The sequence below is a fragment of the Bacillus rossius genome, chromosome 1 (assembly GCF_032445375.1).
Source record: "Bacillus rossius redtenbacheri isolate Brsri chromosome 1, Brsri_v3, whole genome shotgun sequence".
Classification (NCBI taxonomy): Eukaryota; Metazoa; Arthropoda; class Insecta; order Phasmatodea; family Bacillidae; genus Bacillus; species Bacillus rossius.
In genome coordinates this window covers 315,842,175-315,863,448 of record NC_086330.1, presented here as the reverse complement: position 1 = coordinate 315,863,448, position 21,274 = coordinate 315,842,175, and the positions used below count along the sequence as shown (strand labels likewise).

The window sequence follows — 21,274 nt, the reverse complement described above, 5'->3', positions numbered from 1 at the left end:
AGGGTCTTACTTATTTTTCTACATAACTGCCAAAATGATTGAAGCATTTGTCATATAGTAACACAAGCGTCTCGATGCCTTGTTCGAAGTTAGCCGCCAGTGAATAAAGACAACAGGGCCAGTGCCTGTATCTCCCTCTCCCTCACGACGCCGCTGTGAGACGGATAGACCAATCGCGCAGAGCACTGGCTCCCGCGTCAAGATGTATCGTAAGAGATGTGAATAGTATGGCACAATGCGCCCTGTTATTAGTCCATTAACCTCACAGCGGTGTTGTGAGTGAGAGAGAGGTACAGGCGCTGGTGCTGTATCTCTCCTCACTGACGGCTAACGTATTTGAAGAAGCAGGGTGGCCACTCGACCTGGAAAACCTGGAAACCTGGAAATGTCAGGGAATTTTGTAGCTAAAGGGAAAAATCAGGGAAAGTCAGGGAATTTCATCAAAAAACCTGGAAATTTTTCGTTGAAACAGGATTTTTTAAAAATATTACTAGTAAAATAGAAAATGAATGGTAGGATTTATGTTGAATTTGTGTTTTCGAGACCTCGTGTTGTCTCGTAACATTTTGCGGCTTTCATACATTAAGTTGGTGCACCAGTCTCGCTATTATTTTATGGTTTGTAAATCCGTTATTCCGTTCTGTTGTTTGCATGATTATTAGGCCTTGCATATAACCATCTGCGCATGGCTTGTTACAGTTAAATGGATAGTTTTTAACTTTCTTGTGGCATGTTTTTTTAACATTATGAATAAAACAAGTTAGTGTATGTGTTAAATAATAAAGAGTCAAGTTGAAGAAATTGTTTGTGTTGTGTGATATGCTACAAAAAAATGCAAGTACCAGCAGCTTGAATAGGTATGCACCTAGGCCTGAACATATCTCAATTTTTGCTTTAAATTTTAATTAATATTGGAATTTTAACTAGGCCTACACTGTGCATTTGTTTCTCTTTTTAATTTTCTTTGTTAGAAATAAATATTTAGCATGATTTGTCTGCATGTATGTGTTGTTTACAACGGGCCTTATTTTTAAATTAATTTTGCCGATGATTTTGACTGGTCAAAAAAACCTGGAAAAGTCAGGGAATTTTTTCAGCTGAATTGAGTGGCCACCCTGAAGAAGGCTTCTAGAAGTTTGTGTCACCATATGACAAATGCCTCAAACATTTTGGTGATTATGTAGAAAAATAAGACCCTGCTGAACTTTTGGTAGTAAAATTATTATGGTATGTAAATTGGTCTTTTGTTATAGCCCATCGGAGGTTGAAAAAAAAAAAACAGATCTTGTAGTTCTAAAATTTTAACTCTATACCTCCCTTGCTTTTGTTCTGCTACAAATATTTTCAACAGATATGCACTTAGTTGAATATTATGAGTGTAAAAAGGTGTGCAATTTATTGTAATTATCATCACTTGCTCTTCAATCTATAATTAAAATTATGTCTTCGTAATCATCATAAGATTACATAATTAAAACTAATCATGGTAACAATTGTTTTTCATTATTAGTGTGCATGCTTGTTACTTAAATTGCATGCTGATGCTTTGAAGTGCATGGCAGAACCTAACAGATGTCTCATTTTGTTTGAACACAGTCATTCATCAACACGAACGTCGTCTGCCACAAACATTCCAGGCCTTGTGAAAGGAGGCACTAGGTAACGCCATATTTCAATTACTGGTATCAAGTGTAGAGAAGTGTAGCATTAGCATTGGTGGTTGGTGAATAGTTATGTTGTTAGAAAATATTGCCATTAATGTGACCAAGTTTAATTTTTTTCCATTCTTACCAGAGTGCTGTTAGTGTATTATGATGTCCATCGCAGCAATTAATTTGTACCTACCATAAACATATTTTGAAAATTAGGGTGCTTAATAGAGGAATTGTTGAGGCTCCAACAGTTTTGGATCCTAACAGAAATTGTTACCAGGTGTTTCATTTTTCCTGAACTTGTTCACTTTTCGGACAATAACTAAAATATTGATTTCATATTAGTTAGAGTGCATAGATAGGAGGGACATTACAATTAAGAGGATGTGTAGTTTTTATGAGACCATATTTTTTCTAATAAACCGTGACGTCCAATTAGCCTCACATTCCAAATATGTTCATCTAGAGCTGTTCTGATATGGATTGGCATAAGCCAATTTTCAGTTATTAATTAAATTAGCTTTTCTGCATATTCACAATACACCTGTTAATTTTCAGCCAATATTACTGAAAAATAAGTGTCTGCCATAACCTAAAAATCCACAAGTACTCTTTTAACTTTTTAATACTACACCTATCCCTCACTTAGCACGTCTTCAGATTGCACGGATTCATTTAGCACGATGTGAATTTTACTGCTCTAGTCTTGAATAGCACATCTGTAAATTTCAGTTAGCACGAAATCTCGGCAGAGATAAAAAAAATACTTTGAGCACGATGCCACAAAGTCTGTTTCAACTTCTGTAAACAACAGATGTGCCGTGGGATACATTTAGCCAAACAAGGGGGGAAGAGATGCGCGCACAGGTCTGTCTACACTATCAGCTGTTGTACAAACATCAGCTATGGCAAGTTAAATTGCGGCTATGGAGTGTAAAGGACCAAATGTTTTTATGTTCGCGCGTATGCCGCCGTGCCGTAGCGTTGTTGCCTGGCCACAAACTGGGCCGTGAACTCAGTCTAGCCTGTGGCAGGGAATTCACTCAAACAAAAATGTCTGCCCATTCAGCTGCCGGTAACTGTACATGCTTGATCACTAATAATTCATTGTGTTCAAGTATTTAAGACAAAACTAGAAGTATTACGGCAGGCAGATTGTCATGAAGGCCACGCTTATGTTGGTCGCACTTTAGTTTTAAGCAAGTCAATTGTTCGCACAATCGTACGAAATAAGGACTCTTACCAAAAGTTTATATACATAAGTCTGATGCTGTTGGTTGTACTAGCGGGAATATATTAGACATTAGACTATTAGACTATTTGTCCTTCAGGTAAAGTTCAAATTTAATAGAAATTTGGCAATGTTTAATCTTTAAGTAGTGGTAGCTGCTGAATTTCACCTTAATTAGTTTGTTCTCTCTCAGGCATTAGAGGAGAATAAAATATATTTTCAGACTATTTTCGGAATTATCATAAAAAAAAATTATTAGAACCAGCAGTGTTTACATCTAAAATGATGGTTGCTAAATTCAAAACATGCTTGCTTAATAAGACTGCTAAGTATTGGTAATAAGGACTTTGGTGATCATAATCACTAAATCTTTTCTAGTGTGTTTGACCATCTTTTCTTCAGTGGTTCACGAGTGGGCATGTGCATTGTCTCTAAAGGCTTTATTTAACACTAGCATATTTTCTTACATGCAGCCATTCTTCAAGGACATCACCTTCTTCATCTAACATACCTGTACTTATCAAAGGAAACAATAGGTAATATCTAATATGCAATGCATTCATCTGTATGTAATGTACAGTAAGTCCTCTATTTACGTCGTACCGATTTACGTCGTTTCCGATTAACGTCGCTAATGTTTGATTACTCATGTTTCAATTTAAGTTGTCGCCGATTCACAATAACGTCGTTTACAATGACCGTAAATCTTTATTTTAAACAAAAAACCGTATATAATTCGTTTATAATTCTTTGTTTCCTTCGGTAGTTAATTTATGCTATGTAGCGTAAGCTACACGTTCACAGCTTTATCTTATCATACATCATGAGGGACGCTTCCTGCTCTCCGCGCGGTGATGCAATACTACCAGCCCGCCCGCTCGGCCACCCACGTATCTCGCACGTAGAAGTGTTATCTACTTCCCGCAACGACACAGCATTTTCTCCTACCCCTTTTCGTCCAACTCCTTGGCACTTCAGTAGAGGTGTAAAAGTAACTAAAAAAAGTGTACCCGTATGTATTCGTTACTATAACAATTAGTACTCGTTACTTTCGTATCGTTACTCGTTACTTCTGATACCACATAACATGCTATGTTATGTAACAGCAACGAATCGAGTCATATTTCGTACGCGTACAGTATGACTTCGCGTAAATAATAATAAATCGAATATAAACAATTAAAAGTAATTGATAATTAACAGCTTTTGTTAACCAAGAAACAATAAAATCTCATTAGAGCAGCTTTATTATAATATCTCTTTTAAGATAAGAACAAAAAACGTGAAAATACGCGATAATAAAAAACAAAAACATACATATTTATAATTTGTAAAAAATACTTTCTTACGTTGTTTCTGTTCCAATCTCAAACTTTGTCTACACACACAATACCTTTAATAAACAGTAAAAAACTTGGACGACGAATTTCCAAATTATACTTTTCTTAATAAACAAACATCGTTCTTTGTAACGAATAAGCGCGCGCATGCGTAAAACATACGAAAAATGCGAGTAACGAAATGCATTTGTGTGTAATGTTTCGTTACTCGTTACTAGATGCCGCACCCGTTACTCAGTAACGAATACATACGGTTTGCTACAGCTCTACGACTTCAGTCGCTATGATATCATTGAGTTGGCCGGAGTTTTAAACGTGCCGTTGTTAACTTTATCGTGATTAAATGCGTTTGTAGTAGGCCTACAGTATCAGCTCACTGCAATTTATGATTTTTTCTTCATAAGATGTCTTCCAAACGACTATATATCTGTTTTTATATTTCAATCAATAAAGGTAATAAAGCAGCTGGTTAAATAACCATTCTATAAAGCTGAGAAGTACTAGTTGGACTTGTTTCCCACGCTGTCGGTTGTCATTTGCTGATAAAATTGCCCGTTGTCACGTCTGTATGCCAGCGCTTCCGGTCGACCTTGGGCCGTGGTCGGCCGGTGGCATGAAACATGGTTCATTTTGCGTCGTTTCTATTTACGTCGCTGTTTTCAGGAACGTAACCCCGACGTAAACCGAGGACTTACTGTACTGTCTTTATTATTTTTTCCTCTCTCTTATTTTTGTTTCAACTCTTTTCCAGACAATCTAAAAGATGTCTGTGTAAAAAAAAAAATTAATCAATTTTATTCATCAGTAAAATGAATACTAATTTCTGTTATAATATATCATCATCATCATCATCATCGTCATCATCATTATCATCGTCATAATCGTCAGCATTACCATCAACTGCTTCCAGCCTGCGGCCAGGTCAGCTAAGTAAAATGTTTCCATCTTCCTCTGGCACTATTTTCCATTATTCTCCTCTCTCCTGCGCTCCTTTAAATATCTGCTCTTCCCTCCTCCACCTAGGTTTTCCTTGGGGTCTTTCCTGTGTACTTCAACTCCATCATTTTCTCTTCCAATTCCCTTCACATGATATAATGTATGCATAGTACATATTATTTCTGGTTTCACTTAATGTCTTACATATGGTTTATACACCCACACACAAACATGCCACGCACAATTTGCAACAAATTTTAACAACGCTATAATATGCTTACTGTATGTTGACAAAGCTATAAACCGAAAAGTTTTAGCATTTGAATACAGTGTGTGTTTTTCGATAAGTGTAATAATAGCAAATGTGTACAGTATTTAATTGCTAATTTCAGAAGCATATGCATGATTTAATTTCAGGCAGGAAAGGGGAAGTTTCTTTCAAAATCTTTCGGTTTGTTGGTGGGAATGATAGGATACTTAATGCTTTCAAGGACGGGAAGGGGGGGGGGGGGGAGGCGGATATATCCCTCCCATCTTCCCGTGCATGTGCCCCTGTTCCTTCAGAACAGATTCGCTGAGGCTGTGTGTCCAGCCGGGAGCGAGACCGGCTACCGTGGAGTTGTGAAATGATGATGTGTTGTTCTGTCCAGAGCGCGCACACCGTCAGGGTCCAGCACGCCCGTGCCGAGCGGGGCGAAGGTCACCAGGAAGCCGTCGGGAGCCTCCGACACGTCGACCGGAACCTCCAGGAAGACCTCCAAGGCCGCGACGCCCACGGAAACCAGGGCGCCGTTCCGGCTGTAAGACGTTGCTCCTACGACAACCCTTTGTGAAGGAATATTGGACATTGTTGCCATACCTACTAATTGTACATTTGCAAAACAGTGTTAAGTAAAACATAATTTTTTTTTTTTTGCTACCAGAAGTAAAAATTTTGAGATTTTTTTAACATTTATATATTATTTATTGTTATAGCATTGGAATATTATATTTTACATGAGAAAACTATATTTGAAACAAAATTAAAGCAGTTTGTTTGTATTGCACAACATTTCCAATAATAAGAGAACACTATTTCAGTTTATATGTTAGTATGCAAGACATTTTGTGTTTTTTGGGACCATGAAGAAGGAACACTTGTTTAAGGAATTGGCCATCCTTTTGTGCTGCATTGAAAAGTTGTAAATTTATAAGATACTGACTGAGTAGTTGCAACATTTTGGAAATAATTTATTTTTGCATATTAATAATTTAACATAAAGAGTAATGCAGTTGCTTTATCTAATATGCAATTTTTAAGTGATACTGCACTAAACTGGTGGTTATGGAATTTTGTAAGAATACTTAAATAACAGGATTGAGCAAACCATTATAATTCTAACCTGTCTCACTAAAGCCAGCTAGGGTTATTAAAATGTTATCATAAAATAAGTTGATATAGTCATAAAAAAAACTTTTTTTTTGCAACAAAATGAAGATATATTATCCTAAGTAAATTGAAATTTTGGTGACCTGCAGTTATTGTGAGGTTCAGGGGTTAAACGAACATCTTTTATTCTACACTCATAACAAAGGTTCACCATAGTTTCACTTATATATCAGTGATAATGGAATAAATAATCAAACTTGCTTTAATTACAAATGTAAAGACATAGTTACTGTAAAGTTTATTTGTATTTTTTTGTATTATGTTACTAGTGAAACAGCTGTGTCACGTATCGTTAGTAAGTCTAGTTTTTTTGCTACTCAAATCCTCTGTGTACAATTAAGTTACGTACAATGTACGTTCAGATTTTGTATGTTTTAGTTTTAAAAATATGTACAGTGTTCTAGTAATTTTTTTGTACATGTGATGAAACCAGTCAAAAAGGTGAAGAAAAAAAAAGTGATGTAAAGCAATGATTGTAAATATTTTTTGAGTAACGTCCTTAATGAGTGAGAAACTTAAAGATGTGGGAGGATACACAAAAGTGTTTCATTTACAGAACTGAACTGAAATAATAGCACAATATAATTTTTATTTATTGCAATATGTCTACAGTATTATATTTGTTCTATAAAGTCGCTTTTAATTTTTTATATAACATGTTTTAGAAAAGCCCAGGAAGAATTGCTTTAATTATTGGATAAGTAGCTTTTTTAAAGCTCTCTGTTTTCTGAGTTTCTTAATATTGTAAGTTCTGAAATGCTGTAAAATGTATCAATTGTATATTTTAACTTGATGCTAATTAAAATCTCACTACCCATGCTGAGTGTTTAATGTTATCACATAGCCCTCAAAACACAACAAAAATGAAGTTTCATACATTTTAAAGTTACATGAGAAAGAAATACTACTATCTCTTCCAGTTTGTTTTTATTTAAATTATTACAGTAATAGCCCCCACCTTTTTCCTTTCGGAGAGACCAGTAAAATGAATTGCTTTTGTGATCTGAAAAAATGGTTTAGGATAGAAAGTTATTGTATTGCTTTGAATTACACAAAATATTTTAACCTCTCTGTACTTCACTGAATGGGAAGACAGAAAATTATTCTTTGCATAAACACATGGCTATCACAAAGAGTTCATTAATAGAACCTCCTGGGGGCAAATAGTGTTGTCGGGACCCCTCGCTATTAATTAATGTGCAACTTCTGGTACTCCACACAGTTAAAAAAAATTCAAAGAATCTTAAAGTATAGAGATTTTACTCCAGTGTAAATAGGATAACCTGAATAATTTTTAATAACATTTTAAGATCTTTTTAAGAGTTTATGCAAAAGAAACATAATTTACATTGTATTAAACTTTTTTTAAAATTAATATGTGACAAAAATTCAACCTACAACCTTTATTAAAACCCAACCAATTTAGTTCATATAGAACAACTTTAAAAATAATTTTATTTATTTATTTATTTATATATATTTTTTTTCACTTTTTCATCAGCAGAAATTTCAATAATGCAATCAGAATTGAACACTGGTGCATTAAATATGAGACACCTACACCCATAATATAGTGAAAGGTTTTTAATAGGGATGGGGCGACCGAATCCAATATCCGCCGAATCCGCCGAATCCTAGGGATTCGAAGGTTCGGCGGGTCTGATATAGGATTCGTCAAAGGATTCGGTTTTCACTATTTACGGAAAAAAAATACAGTAAAACTCGCTTAAGAGGTCCCGCATGGTAGGTTTTTCCGTATAAAGCGTTTAAATCGCCCGAGGTCTCGTCATTTACGCCATTAAATGTGTGATATAATGTCCGTTAAAATTTTTTCTGAAACTTCTTGTCTCAAATAATGGCACACGTAAATATGAAGAAAAGACAAATGAACAACAACATACGAAGAAATATGGATGATGTACCATAACTACAGTACAAACCCAATAGTTATTTTAAGATAATTACCATAAACAGAACTAAAGACTCTTTGTAGAATACCATAATTACTACAGAAGCATGATAGCTACCATATTTGCACTATAGTTACCGTAACAACTGAGATGTATATTTACCGTGATAGTAATGTATTATTTATTTATGACATATTAAATTAAAGAACATTGTTAAAAAAAAAAAAAGGATGTTAAACTTTGATATGTACGGTTGGCACATGTTGCTAAGAAATAATGCGATCTGAAAGAATGCAGTACTACTACGAAAAGTGAAAATGGTACTCGTAGATTTTTAGGTTATGGCAGTCTCTTTCGTTTTTCAGTAATATCGGCCGAAAATTAACGAGCGTACTGTATCGGAAGTCGGCAGAAATGCCGATTCAACTAAATATTGGCTAAATCGGCTTCTTCAGTACAGCTCTACATTTGATGACATGAGTAAACATATTTCAGACTTCAGGATATTGAAAAAGACTTTAATTTCCATGTAGATTTATTGTGTGTATGTTTTTTTTGCAAGTGTAAATTGAATGAAGTAAAATGTTTTTATTTTTATTACTTTCAATTGATTAAACTTTAATGACCAGTTACAGATATTTGTGATACTAATTTTGAGGTTAAGCAATTTTACTAAAGCATTCCAGCCAAGCAGGTTGCCAGCGAGAGACGCTTCTCTTTTGCTGGAAACACTATCTCCAATCGTAGAGCTAATTTAACTCCTGAACGTGCAGAACAAATTATTGTTCTGAATGATAGATTAAAGAACAGAATTGAATACTCTGTGACAATCTCTCTCAGAATTATTGTGCTGAAAAGTGGAAATGTTGAAACAATGTGAATGTACTTTTCAAACAACACGATTTTTGGTGCTAAGTTTGTTGAAGCTCAGTAAGGACTCCAGAAAAATTGACAAGGGTGAAATTTTTCCAAAGATATGTTACATTTACACAAACATATAAGTTACTTGGTTATGTTAGTTGGATGATATCAGTTACTAATGAACAAATCGAAACAGGTAAGATTCAATGAAAAAAAATGTTATTTTTTTTCTAGCAGTGCAAAATGTAAACACACTCTGCAAATAGTTACCCAAAATTAATAAGCCCACTTCATTTTAATACTTTATTCAAACATGATATTAAGTTTAAGATAAAAATAATTTCCCAAAAGTGTAACTGTACCACAAAAGCTCGAGCTCGGCTCGAAGTAAAATTCTTAGGCTCGCAGACCTCTAGCTTATTTATAGAAAAAATCCTAACCGCTAATCTGTACTAAAACTGAAATTTCTCAAGAAAAAATTGTTGTCTTTATATATACTTATACCAGAAATGTACCAATCTACATGTGATAAAGTCAAGGGACTTTTAGTGCAAGCAGAATACATCTCACTTACATTAGATATGTGGACATCATCTATTAAAAGATTCGGGTTTGGGTTCAAGATTCGGCAATTCCAGTCGAGGATTCGAGTTAGGATTCGGATTCGAGGAAATCAGGATTCGCCCCATCCCTAGTTTTTAATTCAGCAGATTTGAATCTCGACCAAGCCAGATTAGTGATTGTGCTAGATTATCGAACAGTAATGTATATTTAATGGTAATACCAAATAAAAATTAATAGTATATTGGTATTAAAAATAGGTAAGTAGAAGTAAGCTTCTTTGTTGAAATAAAATACAGATGAGCATGAAAGTTAAAAAAATTATGGAAATTTAACCTACTAGTACTAGTACTAAAGTGAAAACTGACAGTAACATTAAACTCTGAGCAAACTAAAAATGCTGGCAGCACCGTGATGTGACCAAGGTCAACAGCTGTAGTCCACCTGAAAAAAATCTGAATGCAAGCGGCTTGATTGATGCCAGGTAACAATGTGCCGAACTACAGAATGCATGATTAAATAAAAACTATGTATTGAGGGCGTACCTGTGTTGTTTGAATACTGGTGGAAAATAATGGGCGCCACCACGTGAGTGGGCACGTGGACCCGGCTGGAAACTCTTAACTCAGGGCATTACGTGGCCCGTGTGCGGTGAGATATTAGCCCTCCTGATTTTAAATGCAACATCTGTTCCTAACCAAGCCCGCTCTCAGTGTCGGGCACACTACTAATTAATTGCAGTGGGCTCTCAGGGCGTCCCACACACCACCAACTCGTTAAGGACCCACGTGGCCCCCCCGAATACAAAGATTAAGTTGGTTTTATTTACTCACATTACACGCCCTTATACACTCCTTCCTTGATACTGTTATAGAACGCCCGAGGCACGAATCGATTTAGGTGAGGAGGCGAACCACACAGGTGGTCGCCTCAAGTAGTTACTTCTTACACGGATGACTAAAAAACTCCGGAGAGTAAAGAATTATTAATTAAACAGTCTCTCCGACCGAGAGAGGCCCCGAGGATAGAATGAAAACGATTTGAATAAATTACTTAACAGAACTACTTATTGGTGAAACAACGGTGATGTCCTCGGGGTGTCTGCAGAGACGTCCGCTCTCGGCCGGTTGAAGAAGGAGACTGGGGGGAGACAAGGGCTTGCAGATGGCAACATGGCGCCCTTCGCGCCGAACACAATTACCGTTAACATCTTAGCTATTGCGTACCCCGGGTTGTTATCAACAATAACATGGACTCTATAAAAATTAGCACATCACATCCATGACCAGACCATCTGTAATTATTACTTATGTTGGTAAAAATAGTTCAAATCAAGTTGTATGCTAGTTCCTCCGTCGCCCGCTAGGGAGCGTCCTTGTCTGTGCTTGCTCGTATTTTATTACCAAAACATCATAAATTAATTAAACAAGACGCTCGCATGCATAGCCATCGTGACACTATTTTGGGGTGAAAAGAAAAGGATTACAATACTTATTAATACATATAGGGGTGTGGCGCACTGCAGCTAAGTGCCCTCTTGCCGAGCTACCAACACACGCGGGAGGTTTGAACAGAGATGGTGGTGTTTGGGCGGTGGCATATCGGGCTCAAAGGGGCCGCAGGCCTGGACGAAGTCAGTATATGGATGCAATCTTAAGAGATACAGCTCTAAAAAACATGAAGGTGTAGATCATTAAAAATCCTTGTTCCATGTGTGGTATTGGTCCCATGAGCGCATTCCATAACATGGTACACACAAAACCCACACACACAAGCCTGTTTCGATTGGAGAGGTGTTATTGTATTCACATGACCTTCATACCATACACCAAAAATTTCTTGCAGCGTGAGTGTGATGCAGGTTTTCCACCTTATGTACATTGGTATGCTAATTACAGAGTTATGGCGAAATGTGCTGGATGTGATCTGTACAAAAGCATGATGAAAATATCCAGCATTTTTAATGCTGACAAATATGGAAAGGGACTAGGAATAGTGGAGAACAACTGCTACTCAATGCTGAACCCCAGAAAGTTTATGATCAACAGATATTTATAAGAACACTACAATGGAATACATTCTAAGTCTTCAAAAAGCCCCAAAATTGTGGCAATAGCACACTAAAATAGTCCAAAAAAGAGCTTTTTTTTTTCCCAGCCCCTGGCTGCTCCCAACCAACAAGGTTATAGTACAATATCTTTTGACACTATTGATGAACTTTATAGTACTAACAATATAACAATAAAACTGACCAATTGCAGTCAATTAACAGCATCAAAATGTGTGTTCATTTAAACACGACTGGAATCTTTACTACCCTTGCAGTAGTGAACCTCTCCAACCCCATCCGAGGATCAATTTTCTTGATGCTGTATCAGAATAAAAGGTTCATCAATTAGTGTTTACCTTGTCTCATCAGATGGAGCCCTGCCCCGTAAAGGCTTTTTTCTGAAACAATGAAGTCACCATGTTGCTTGACATGTAGCGTCTCCTGTAGTTATCGAGATTGCAAAATGGAATACCACTGGGGAGATCTTATTTGTTTAAAAATTGAATTGCATATTTTTTGAATCCTTTTAGGAGCAGCTTGTTTAATTGAATGTTGGTCACTAGTTTCTCAAAGCTGAAGTTTCTTGCTATGCACCTACCCTAGGAAGGCTTCAAAACTGTGATTTGGTACTGTATCACTCGTAGCCCCTGAGGAGTACCCAGCCAATGTGACGTAAAGACAGGAATATCTTGAAGCAGCTTCTGATGAAATCAATTTCATTTTCTGATTTCCCACTCTTCGAAGACTGTCTGGAGTTGCATTCTTCTAAAATTTTTGAGAATGATTCAAAATCTTCAAGGAAACACACTACCCAAGCGGCAACCCAAGGGGTTACTTCCCACTAAATTGTATACATGCTTGGTTGACTGTTTACAGGGCTGGGTTCGGTCAACAACCTGCAAAACACACGAGAGAAGCTGTTAGAAAACTCTTGACCCTGAGGTATCCAGTTGTCTTGACGGTTCACAGTCTGGACTGCATGCAGTAACGTTTGGGCAGTGTTTGTAACCACAGTGCCATGAATGCAGGACCTTTGAGAGGGAGTGGCAGGGGAGACAACATCCCAGTGGGTCAGGGGGGCCCAGTTGAGTTTTAAATTGTTTTATAATGCTTTGGTTCACCGTTATAGGATGAAAATTATAAGTCTTGACGCCGACCGCCAATGCTCCTCTGTCGCATAGACCGCTATGCCTCATCAACGTCTCGCAAAAGCGTGTGCACCGAACGCGCCCGTGCGCGCAGCAAAGTGCAGTTCGTGCGACGAGGCGAACGCCATACAACGAGTGCTACACCGGCGCAAGGATCCGGCCGGGTGTGGCATATCCTTCCGCCGCACTACAACAAATTGTTATAATTATGTTTTTCCACAGGATTTTATTAAACATTATTTTTTATTAATTAATAATTAAGTCTTTGCAAAATCATGTTTCAATGTGCGATTTGTCCCGAACCTGGCCGGTTCAGTTTCCCGCGAAATTCACACGTTTCCGCGGGAGGGCTGGCGGGGGAGGGGGGTCGCGCGCGGCGACACCGCTAGTGTCCTTCGAGAGCTCAACCAGGCCGGCAGCCTGCGCGCAACGCGGAACCTTCAACCTTTGCATTCACCGACATGTAGTTTTCCATAGTGTAATTTCTTTTCAACCTTTTGTACAGTTCCGCGGTCGGCCTAAATTTACCATGAGGTACTTAACTTAATTCAATCAGTGCTCCGAGATGAGTGTTTACGTCATACGTAAGTACTGTGGGGAGAGTATGTGTTTTTACGTCGGCGCTTCACGCCCAACCTAGCCTACAGGCTACTTAGTTTTGGCCCGCACGGGGCAGCCAGCAGGCGACACGTGCCATCCAACTTAATAACGATTCAGTCCCTGGGACACACCTAGACACCACGTAGAGTCGCCGGAGACACGGGCCTACGTGTTGCTAGCCCAGTTTATCAAGTGTAATGTGTTAGCGGAATAGTTGTTCGCCTAAGTGTAATTCGTCATGTCAGGGCTTATGTATCACCGTCGTACTGCAGTGCGCCACCAAACTTAATAACGATTCAGTCCCTGGGACACACCTAGTCACCACGTAGAGTCGCCGGAGACACGGGCCTACGTGTTGCTAGCCCAGTTTATCCAGAGCTAGGTATTAGTGTAGTGTATTGTGCTTCAAAATATCGTGTGCCATGTCAGAGTGTCTTTTGTAACTTTCGCGTCACGTATACGAGTCTGCCCCTCACGCGCATAAGAATCGTGAGCCGCCACTGAGGAAGTGAGCTGCGCGTGTGACTAGTCGCGTCGGGCAAACCGTTACGGCCAGAACGGGCAGCACCATGTATTGGGCTGTGCTGTATTAAATTCACCAACTATCTGAAGAGGTTTTGTGTTATTATTCAGGCGTCCCGAGTGGCCTCAACAGCTCGGGGGGCCCTACTGCGTTGACCCCTACCTCTAGCCACAAGGCCGAACCTTCCCTGAGATCACGAACTGAACAAAATCACGTCTAAATACTCAGAGGTAGCGGGGACGGCGTCAAATTGGCGCCCGACCAGTGTGGCTTTAATTTTCTAAAAATTAATTTCCAAATTTTGTTTCAAATTTTTCAAATTTTTTCTCAAATTTTTCAAATTTTATACTTCAAATTAGTGTACCAGTAAGGGCTCGCGTAGGAAGTCGGGAATCGCGCGGAAACGGACGCGACGCGCAGACAGCCAAAGGAGCGGGCACCTGGCGATAGGCGCGCGTCAAGTTACACGCCAGACGCGCATCAAGTTACGCGTCAGGCGAGATAACGGCTGTGGGAGCGGAAGTTCGCGCGCCTCGCACACGGATCAGGTGGCGCAGCTGCGCAGCTGCTACGCGCCGAACAGGAGCACGAACATGAGCCGTGACGGAGCGGTAAAGATAGACATGGAAGGGGTATGCCACGCATGCCTTCTGCCAGGGTTGCCAATAAATCATGCCGCGGCAGGGGTTTTCGCCACCTGTACCTGCGACACAGATAGGAAGCACAAAACAGACTTTGACGACAGAAAATCAGGGCCGACGTCTACAATTCAGTGCGGCGCGAGGGGATGTCATCGGCGGCCCGATGAGGTGGCGTTCTGCCACCAGTGCGGCACCGTGAGGCACCGCTCGTGCACCGAGGCCCGGGAGTTCCTTAACTTCCGGAATGGGCTATTCATGTGCCGCGCGTGCGAGCTCACGCTGGACAGACCGTCAGCGACGCCGGCGGCCCCTGTCGCACCGCGCCCCGGCGGCACCCTCAAGCTGCCGGAGTTCGGAGGGCAGGAGCACGAGGACCCCGCAAAGTTCCTGCGGACATGCCGAGACAGGCTGGCACGATACGCGGTGCCTACAGATGAGTGGACGGAGAAGGCGTGCGATCAGCTGAGGGGGTGTGCCCTTGACTGGTGGACCACAGCCGGAGAATACGGCATGGAGTGGGGTGACTTCGCCAACGGACTGGAGGAGCGTTTCAACGACGCCCGTGCCCGGGCCCGGTGTCAACAGTCACTGTTCTGCCGGCCTCAGGAGGCGGGGGAGAGCGCGGAGGCCTTCATCAGGTCTAAGGCGCGGCTCCACCGACGGCTGGCGGAAGGGGAGGACGACAGCAGCATGCTAGGGGTAGTCGTCCAGCTGATGCTGCCCGAACTGCGGCCATTCCTTAGGGCCGCCACCGACAAGGGACTGGAGACGTTCGTGCGGTTGGCGAACGAGGTGGAGCGCGACGTGCAAGCTGTCCGTCGCAGCCGCGAGCCGCCCACCCGACGGCCAGGTGCGTCGCCACCGATGTTGGCGGCCCCCGAGGTCTCCAGGGCTCTGGTACCGTACGTGGAGCCAGTGCCGAGGCAACAGGGGGAGCAGCCGTCCCGACGTACCGCACCCAGGGAGAACACCGGGGCACCAAACCAGGGGGCTCCGCGCTGCAAGTACTGCCGTGAGGAGCGGTACCACTGGCACGACGTCTGTCCCACGCGGGCAGCTGTCTGGCAAGCCCGTGGGGCGGGCGGCCTTACGTCGGGAAACGCCCGCTAGGGGGTAGTGCCATGGCTGGCCACTGTCCCTGGAACCCTAGCCCGGCCTCCACTGTCACCGCGGCGCGCCCCGTCAGGACGGACGGGCGCGGCGCACTCGACTCGTCAGCGGCCTGCACCGGGTCGTCGGCGAGCCGCACCGGACACCAGGTGGCCCCGGCGACACCGGCAGCACCTGCGGTGTCCGCGGACACACCGGCACGCCCCGTCAGGACGGACGGGCGCGGCGCACCCGACTCGTCAGCGGCCTGCACCGGGTCGTCGGCGAGCCGCACCGGACACCAGGTGGCCCCGGCGACACCGGCAGCACCTGCGGTGTCCGCTGACACACCGGCACGCCCCGTCAGGACGGACGGGCGCGGTGCACCCGACTCGTCAGCGGCCTGCACCGGGTCGTCGGCGAGCCGCACCGGACACCAGGTGGCCCCGGCGACACCGGCAGCACCTGCGGTGTCCGCTGACACACCGGCACGCCCCGTCAGGACGGACGGGCGCAGCGCACCCGACTCGTCAGCGGCCTGCACCAGGTCGTCGGCGAGCCGCACCGGACACCAGGTGGCCCCGGCGACACCGGCAGCACCTGCGGTGTCCGCTGACACACCGGCACGCCCCGTCAGGACGGACGGGCGCGGCACACCCGACTCGTCAGCGGCCTGCACCAGGTCGTCGGCGAGCCGCACCGGACACCAGGTGGCCCCGGCGACACCGGCAGCACCTGCGGTGTCCGCTGACACACCGGCACGCCCCGTCAGGACGGACGGGCGCGGCGCACCCGACTCGTCAGCGGCCTGCACCGGGTCGTCGGCGAGCCGCACCGGACACCAGGTGGCCCCGGCGACACCGGCAGCACCTGCGGTGTCCGCTGACACACCGGCACGCCCCGTCAGGACGGACGGGCGCGGCGCACCCGACTCGTCAGCGGCCTGCACCGGGTCGTCGGCGAGCCGCACCGGACACCAGGTGGCCCCGGCGACACCGGCAGCACCTGCGGTGTCCGCTGACACACCGGCACGCCCCGTCAGGACGGACGGGCGCGGCGCACCCGACTCGTCAGCGGCCTGCACCGGGTCGTCGGCGAGCCGCACCGGACACCAGGTGGCCCCGGCGACACCGGCAGCACCTGCGGTGTCCGCTGATACACCGGCACGCCCCGTCAGGACGGACGGGCGCGGCGCACCCGACTCGTCAGCGGCCTGCACCGGGTCGTCGGCGAGCAGTACCGGACACCAGGTGACCCCGGCGACACCGGCAGCACCTGCGGACCGCCTGACGGCAGCGGCAGCGCCCCGGGAGCAGTGTGGTGAGTCGTTCCAATTAGGGCAGTTGGGACCTGGGGCGGGGCATTTACTCCGGATTCCCGTCAGGATGGATGGACAGCCGGTGCATGCTCTTGTCGACACGGCCGCCAGCCACACGTATGTGTCGGCTCAATGCTCGAGCGTACGGGACATTGTCTCAGATGTGGAGGAGGTACAGTTAGCGACGCAGGGGGCGACAGCGCGTATTGTTGGCCGCTCGAACATCACCCTCTCGATCAGGGACCATGTCAGTCACACAACAGCACTAGTAGTAGAGGGACTACGGGAGATGCTGATCCTAGGTCTGCCTTGGCTGGCGCAGGAGGACGCCACTGTGGAAGTCAGGGAGGGGAGGTTGCACGTTGGCCACCACGAGCGGCGCACAGTTTACAGCCTGGGCTATCGGCCACCCGCCGAGCAGGGGACACCCATCACGCTCGCGGACTTGAGGAACGGTGTGCCCGCTGCCCATGTAGAGCTCATAAACAATGTCTTGTCTCAACAGCCACAGGTGTTTGCGGCCACAGATATGCTCCGCCGTACCACAACCACGGAACACACCATCCCCACCCGACCTCACCAACCCCAGTTCGTAAAACCATACGGGTTCGGACCCACTGAAAGGCACGTCATCCAGACCCAGATCACGGAAATGTTACGCGATGGAGTCATCGAACCCAGTGAGTCGCCATACAACTGCCAGATTGTCATGGCGAACAAGAAAGATGGCTCCATGCGTTTTTGTGTGAATTTCAAACCAGTCAATTCAGTAACCATACCCGCCCCACCACCGCTCATCAACATAACAGACGCTTTGGCGGGGCTGGGCGACGCCCGCATCTTCACGTCCCTGGACCTCAAGTCCGGGTACTGGCAGGTGCCGGTACGTCCAGAGGACCGCCCGAAGACCGCGTTCACTGCCCCTGACGGCCGGCGTTTCCAGTTCTGTGCCATGCCGTTCGGGCTGATGGACGCCCCCGCGACCTTCCAGGCCATGATGGTGCGTGTGTTAGACGGGTACGCGGGCGAGTTCGCCGCCGCGTACCTGGATGACGTCATCATCTGGTCACGGTCGTGGGAGGACCACGCCCGGCACCTCGGCCTGGTCCTTGAGCGGCTGGCCAGACACGGCCTCACGTGTGCCCCCCAGAAATGCCACGTGGGCGCGGCTGAACTGGAGTACCTAGGGCACATGGTGGACGCGGAGGGTTGCCGCCCTCTGCCAAAGCACCTGAACCTTATTGAGTCCAAACCCGCCCCTCGAACCCGCAAGCAGCTGCAGAAGTTGATGGGCCTTCTCAACTGGCTGCGCTCGTTCATTCCGCATTTTGCCAGCGTCACCGCCCCGATGACGGACTTGCTGTCACCCAAGCTCCGGTTTCAGTGGACCAGCGAAGCGGACGCCACCCTGGATGCGGTGAAACGGCAGTTCCGCGAGTGCCACCAGCTCGCCCGTCTGCAGCCTGACCTTCCCCTGTTCCTTCAGACAGACGCCAGTCAGGAGGGGATGGGGGCCGTCCTATACCAGGTGGGGGACAAAGGCGTGCGCCGGGTGGTGGAGTACGCCAGCGCCAAGTTCGGCCAGCCCGAACGGCGGTACCATGTGAACGAGCAGGAGTGCATGGCCGTCGTTTGGGCTATGCGCCGCTACCGCCACCACCTGGAGGGCCGCCGGTTCACGCTGCGGACGGACAGCCAGTGTCTCCGCTGGCTGGACTCCGCCCAGGGCCGCAAGTCGAAGTTCACGAGGTGGGCGTTGATGCTCCAGAACTTCGACTTCGCGGTCGAGCACGTCCCTGGACGGGACAACCAGTTCGCCGACGAGTTGTCGCGCCATCCCGACCCACACAACACGTTTCAGGATGACCAGGACTGGGAGGGGCTGTTGCCGCCAGGGGGAGTCGCGCCGCCGGTCACTCCAGGGGAGGCGCCCGCAACTTTATTCCACATCCCAAGGGCCCCCGATTATCCCGCCGTCTTGCCTGTGGAGACCCTGAGCGGATTAGTGGCGAGGTGCGGTCATGTGGGGAGCAGGTTCACCCCTACCACAGGTGCGTGGACGGGGTGTTGGAGACCCGGGTACCAGGGGACATGGACGCCTGGCGCCTTCATGTGCCGCTCGGTGCCCGCGAGCAGGTCATGGGCTTCCACCACACGCACGAGCTGGCGGGACACCCAGGTGCGCACCAAACCCAGTTAGACATCCGTAAGACCTTCCATTGGCCGGGGGTGACGCGGGATGTACGGGACCTGGTGCGGCGCTGCCAGCAGTGCCAGCAGAGGAAGACGAGGCGGTCTGACGGGGTGGAGCAGCAGCGCCCCCGACGGCCCCGCGACCCGTTTCACACCCTGGCCCTGGACATAATGGGGCCCTACCCGCGGACCACCCGGGGAAGGAGGTTCTTGGTCGTCATCACAGACATTTTCACCCGGTGGGTCGAGGCCTTCCCGGTGTCCAACGTGCGCGCCGGAACCATAGCCGCCCTGCTGGACCACGAGATATTCCCGCGGTATGGTTTCGCGCGCGTGCTGTTGACGGACAACGGCTGTCAGTTCAGCGGGAGGCGCTGGAGAGCTGACTGTCGCCGTTGGGGTCTCGACCACCACACCACCCCCATTTACCATCCCCAGGCCAACCCCACTGAGAGGCGGAACCAGGAGGTCAAGGCGCAGCTGCGGCTGAGGTTGGGGGACGACCACTCCAAATGGGACGTCCACCTGCCGAAGCTGTTGTATTGCCTCCGGCGCCGCACCAACGCTGTCACCGGTCATTCCCCTGCCGAGCTTCTGTACGGGAAGAACTTGGCTTTGCCCGGGGAAAGCAGGGTGGCCGATGTTGCCATGGGCACGGTGGCGCGCCCCAATCATGAGGAGGGGAGGGAGCACGCCAGACAACGGCAGGCCCAATTCCTGGCGGCCCACACGCCCATGACTAGTCACCCCCCACCCCCCATCCAGCCAGGTCAGCTGGTATATGTCAGGCAGCACCACTTGTCGTCCGGGGCGCGTAACTTTTGTGCGGGGTTGGCGCCTCGATGGTCGGAGCCGCGGGAGGTCCTGTGGAGGACGGGCCCCTCATCCTATGCGGTCCGGACGCCAAGGGGACGGCCCGCTAAAGTGCACCGGGACGACCTGCGCGTAGTCGCGCACGGGGTCAGAGTTGGCCCAACGACCCCCTCTTCACCATCCCCCACACTCCAGGAAGCCACAGATACGCCGCGGGAAGGAGCAGCACCTGAACCCACCACCCGGGGGGACATGCACACGGGCGACACAGACGTGGGTAGCCCTGATCAGGCACATGAGTGCAACCAACCCGACCTCCGGGACACCCCGAGCAGGTCCCCGGTGCCGCTGGCCACAGTTCCGCACGTCCCCGAGGAGGTGGGGAATCCGTTGGTCTGGTTTCCTGACGAGGAGGGGGAGGAGGTCTGTGAGGAGGAGGACGTCGAGCCACTGTGGCCGCTGGACCTCAGCCTGGCGGACGCCACGTTCCGGGTATCCGTGGACGAGCCCGAGGAGGGGGAGGAGGAGCCGGACAGTAGGGATAGGCGCCCCACCCGCAGACGTCGGGCCCCGGTCAGGACGTACTGCGCGGACGACAGCGAGCCGGTAGAGTTCGCTCCTGTCCCCGCCGTGGAGGCGAGCTGCCCGACCACCCAACCGGACACGAGGGGACCTACCAAACTCTGCACAGTGGAGACCCCTACCAGCACAGTCCCCACCACACGACCACAGAGGGCCCGCCGACCCCCGGCCTACCTGGCGGATTACGAGTGGTCCAGGTCCCCGTCGAGCTACTCCACCCGGGCGCGGCCCGTAAGGGGCGATCCAGGTGTGCCAACACTCGTGGCCGGACCCCTATCATTCCCCCGCCCACGTCATCCATTCCACCACCCTGCCACACCCCGACCACACTAACCCCCCCACCCACTTGTCACCATATTGAGCTAGAAGAGGCGCACGTCGCTGCCCAGTCCCAGGG

General features: G+C 47.0%; 1 protein-coding gene across 26 annotated transcripts in view; it reads left to right on the top strand.

Annotated features, from left to right (window-relative positions):
* LOC134527943 (dystonin) overlaps positions 1 to 7,507 on the top strand; it is a 667,118-nt gene extending 659,611 nt beyond the window's left edge. For 17 of the 26 annotated variants that reach the window (XM_063360992.1, XM_063361021.1, XM_063361020.1 and 14 more), the window contains 2 exons: positions 1,597 to 1,659; positions 5,810 to 7,507. In XM_063360992.1, the coding sequence (XP_063217062.1) occupies positions 1,597 to 1,659; positions 5,810 to 5,963 (217 nt within the window). In that variant the 3' untranslated portion in view covers positions 5,964 to 7,507. The remainder of the gene's footprint in view (positions 1 to 1,596; positions 1,660 to 5,809) is intronic. The other 9 variants (XM_063361024.1, XM_063361008.1, XM_063361001.1 and 6 more) reach the window with 1 other exon arrangement.
* Positions 7,508 to 21,274: the final 13,767 nt, after the last annotated feature.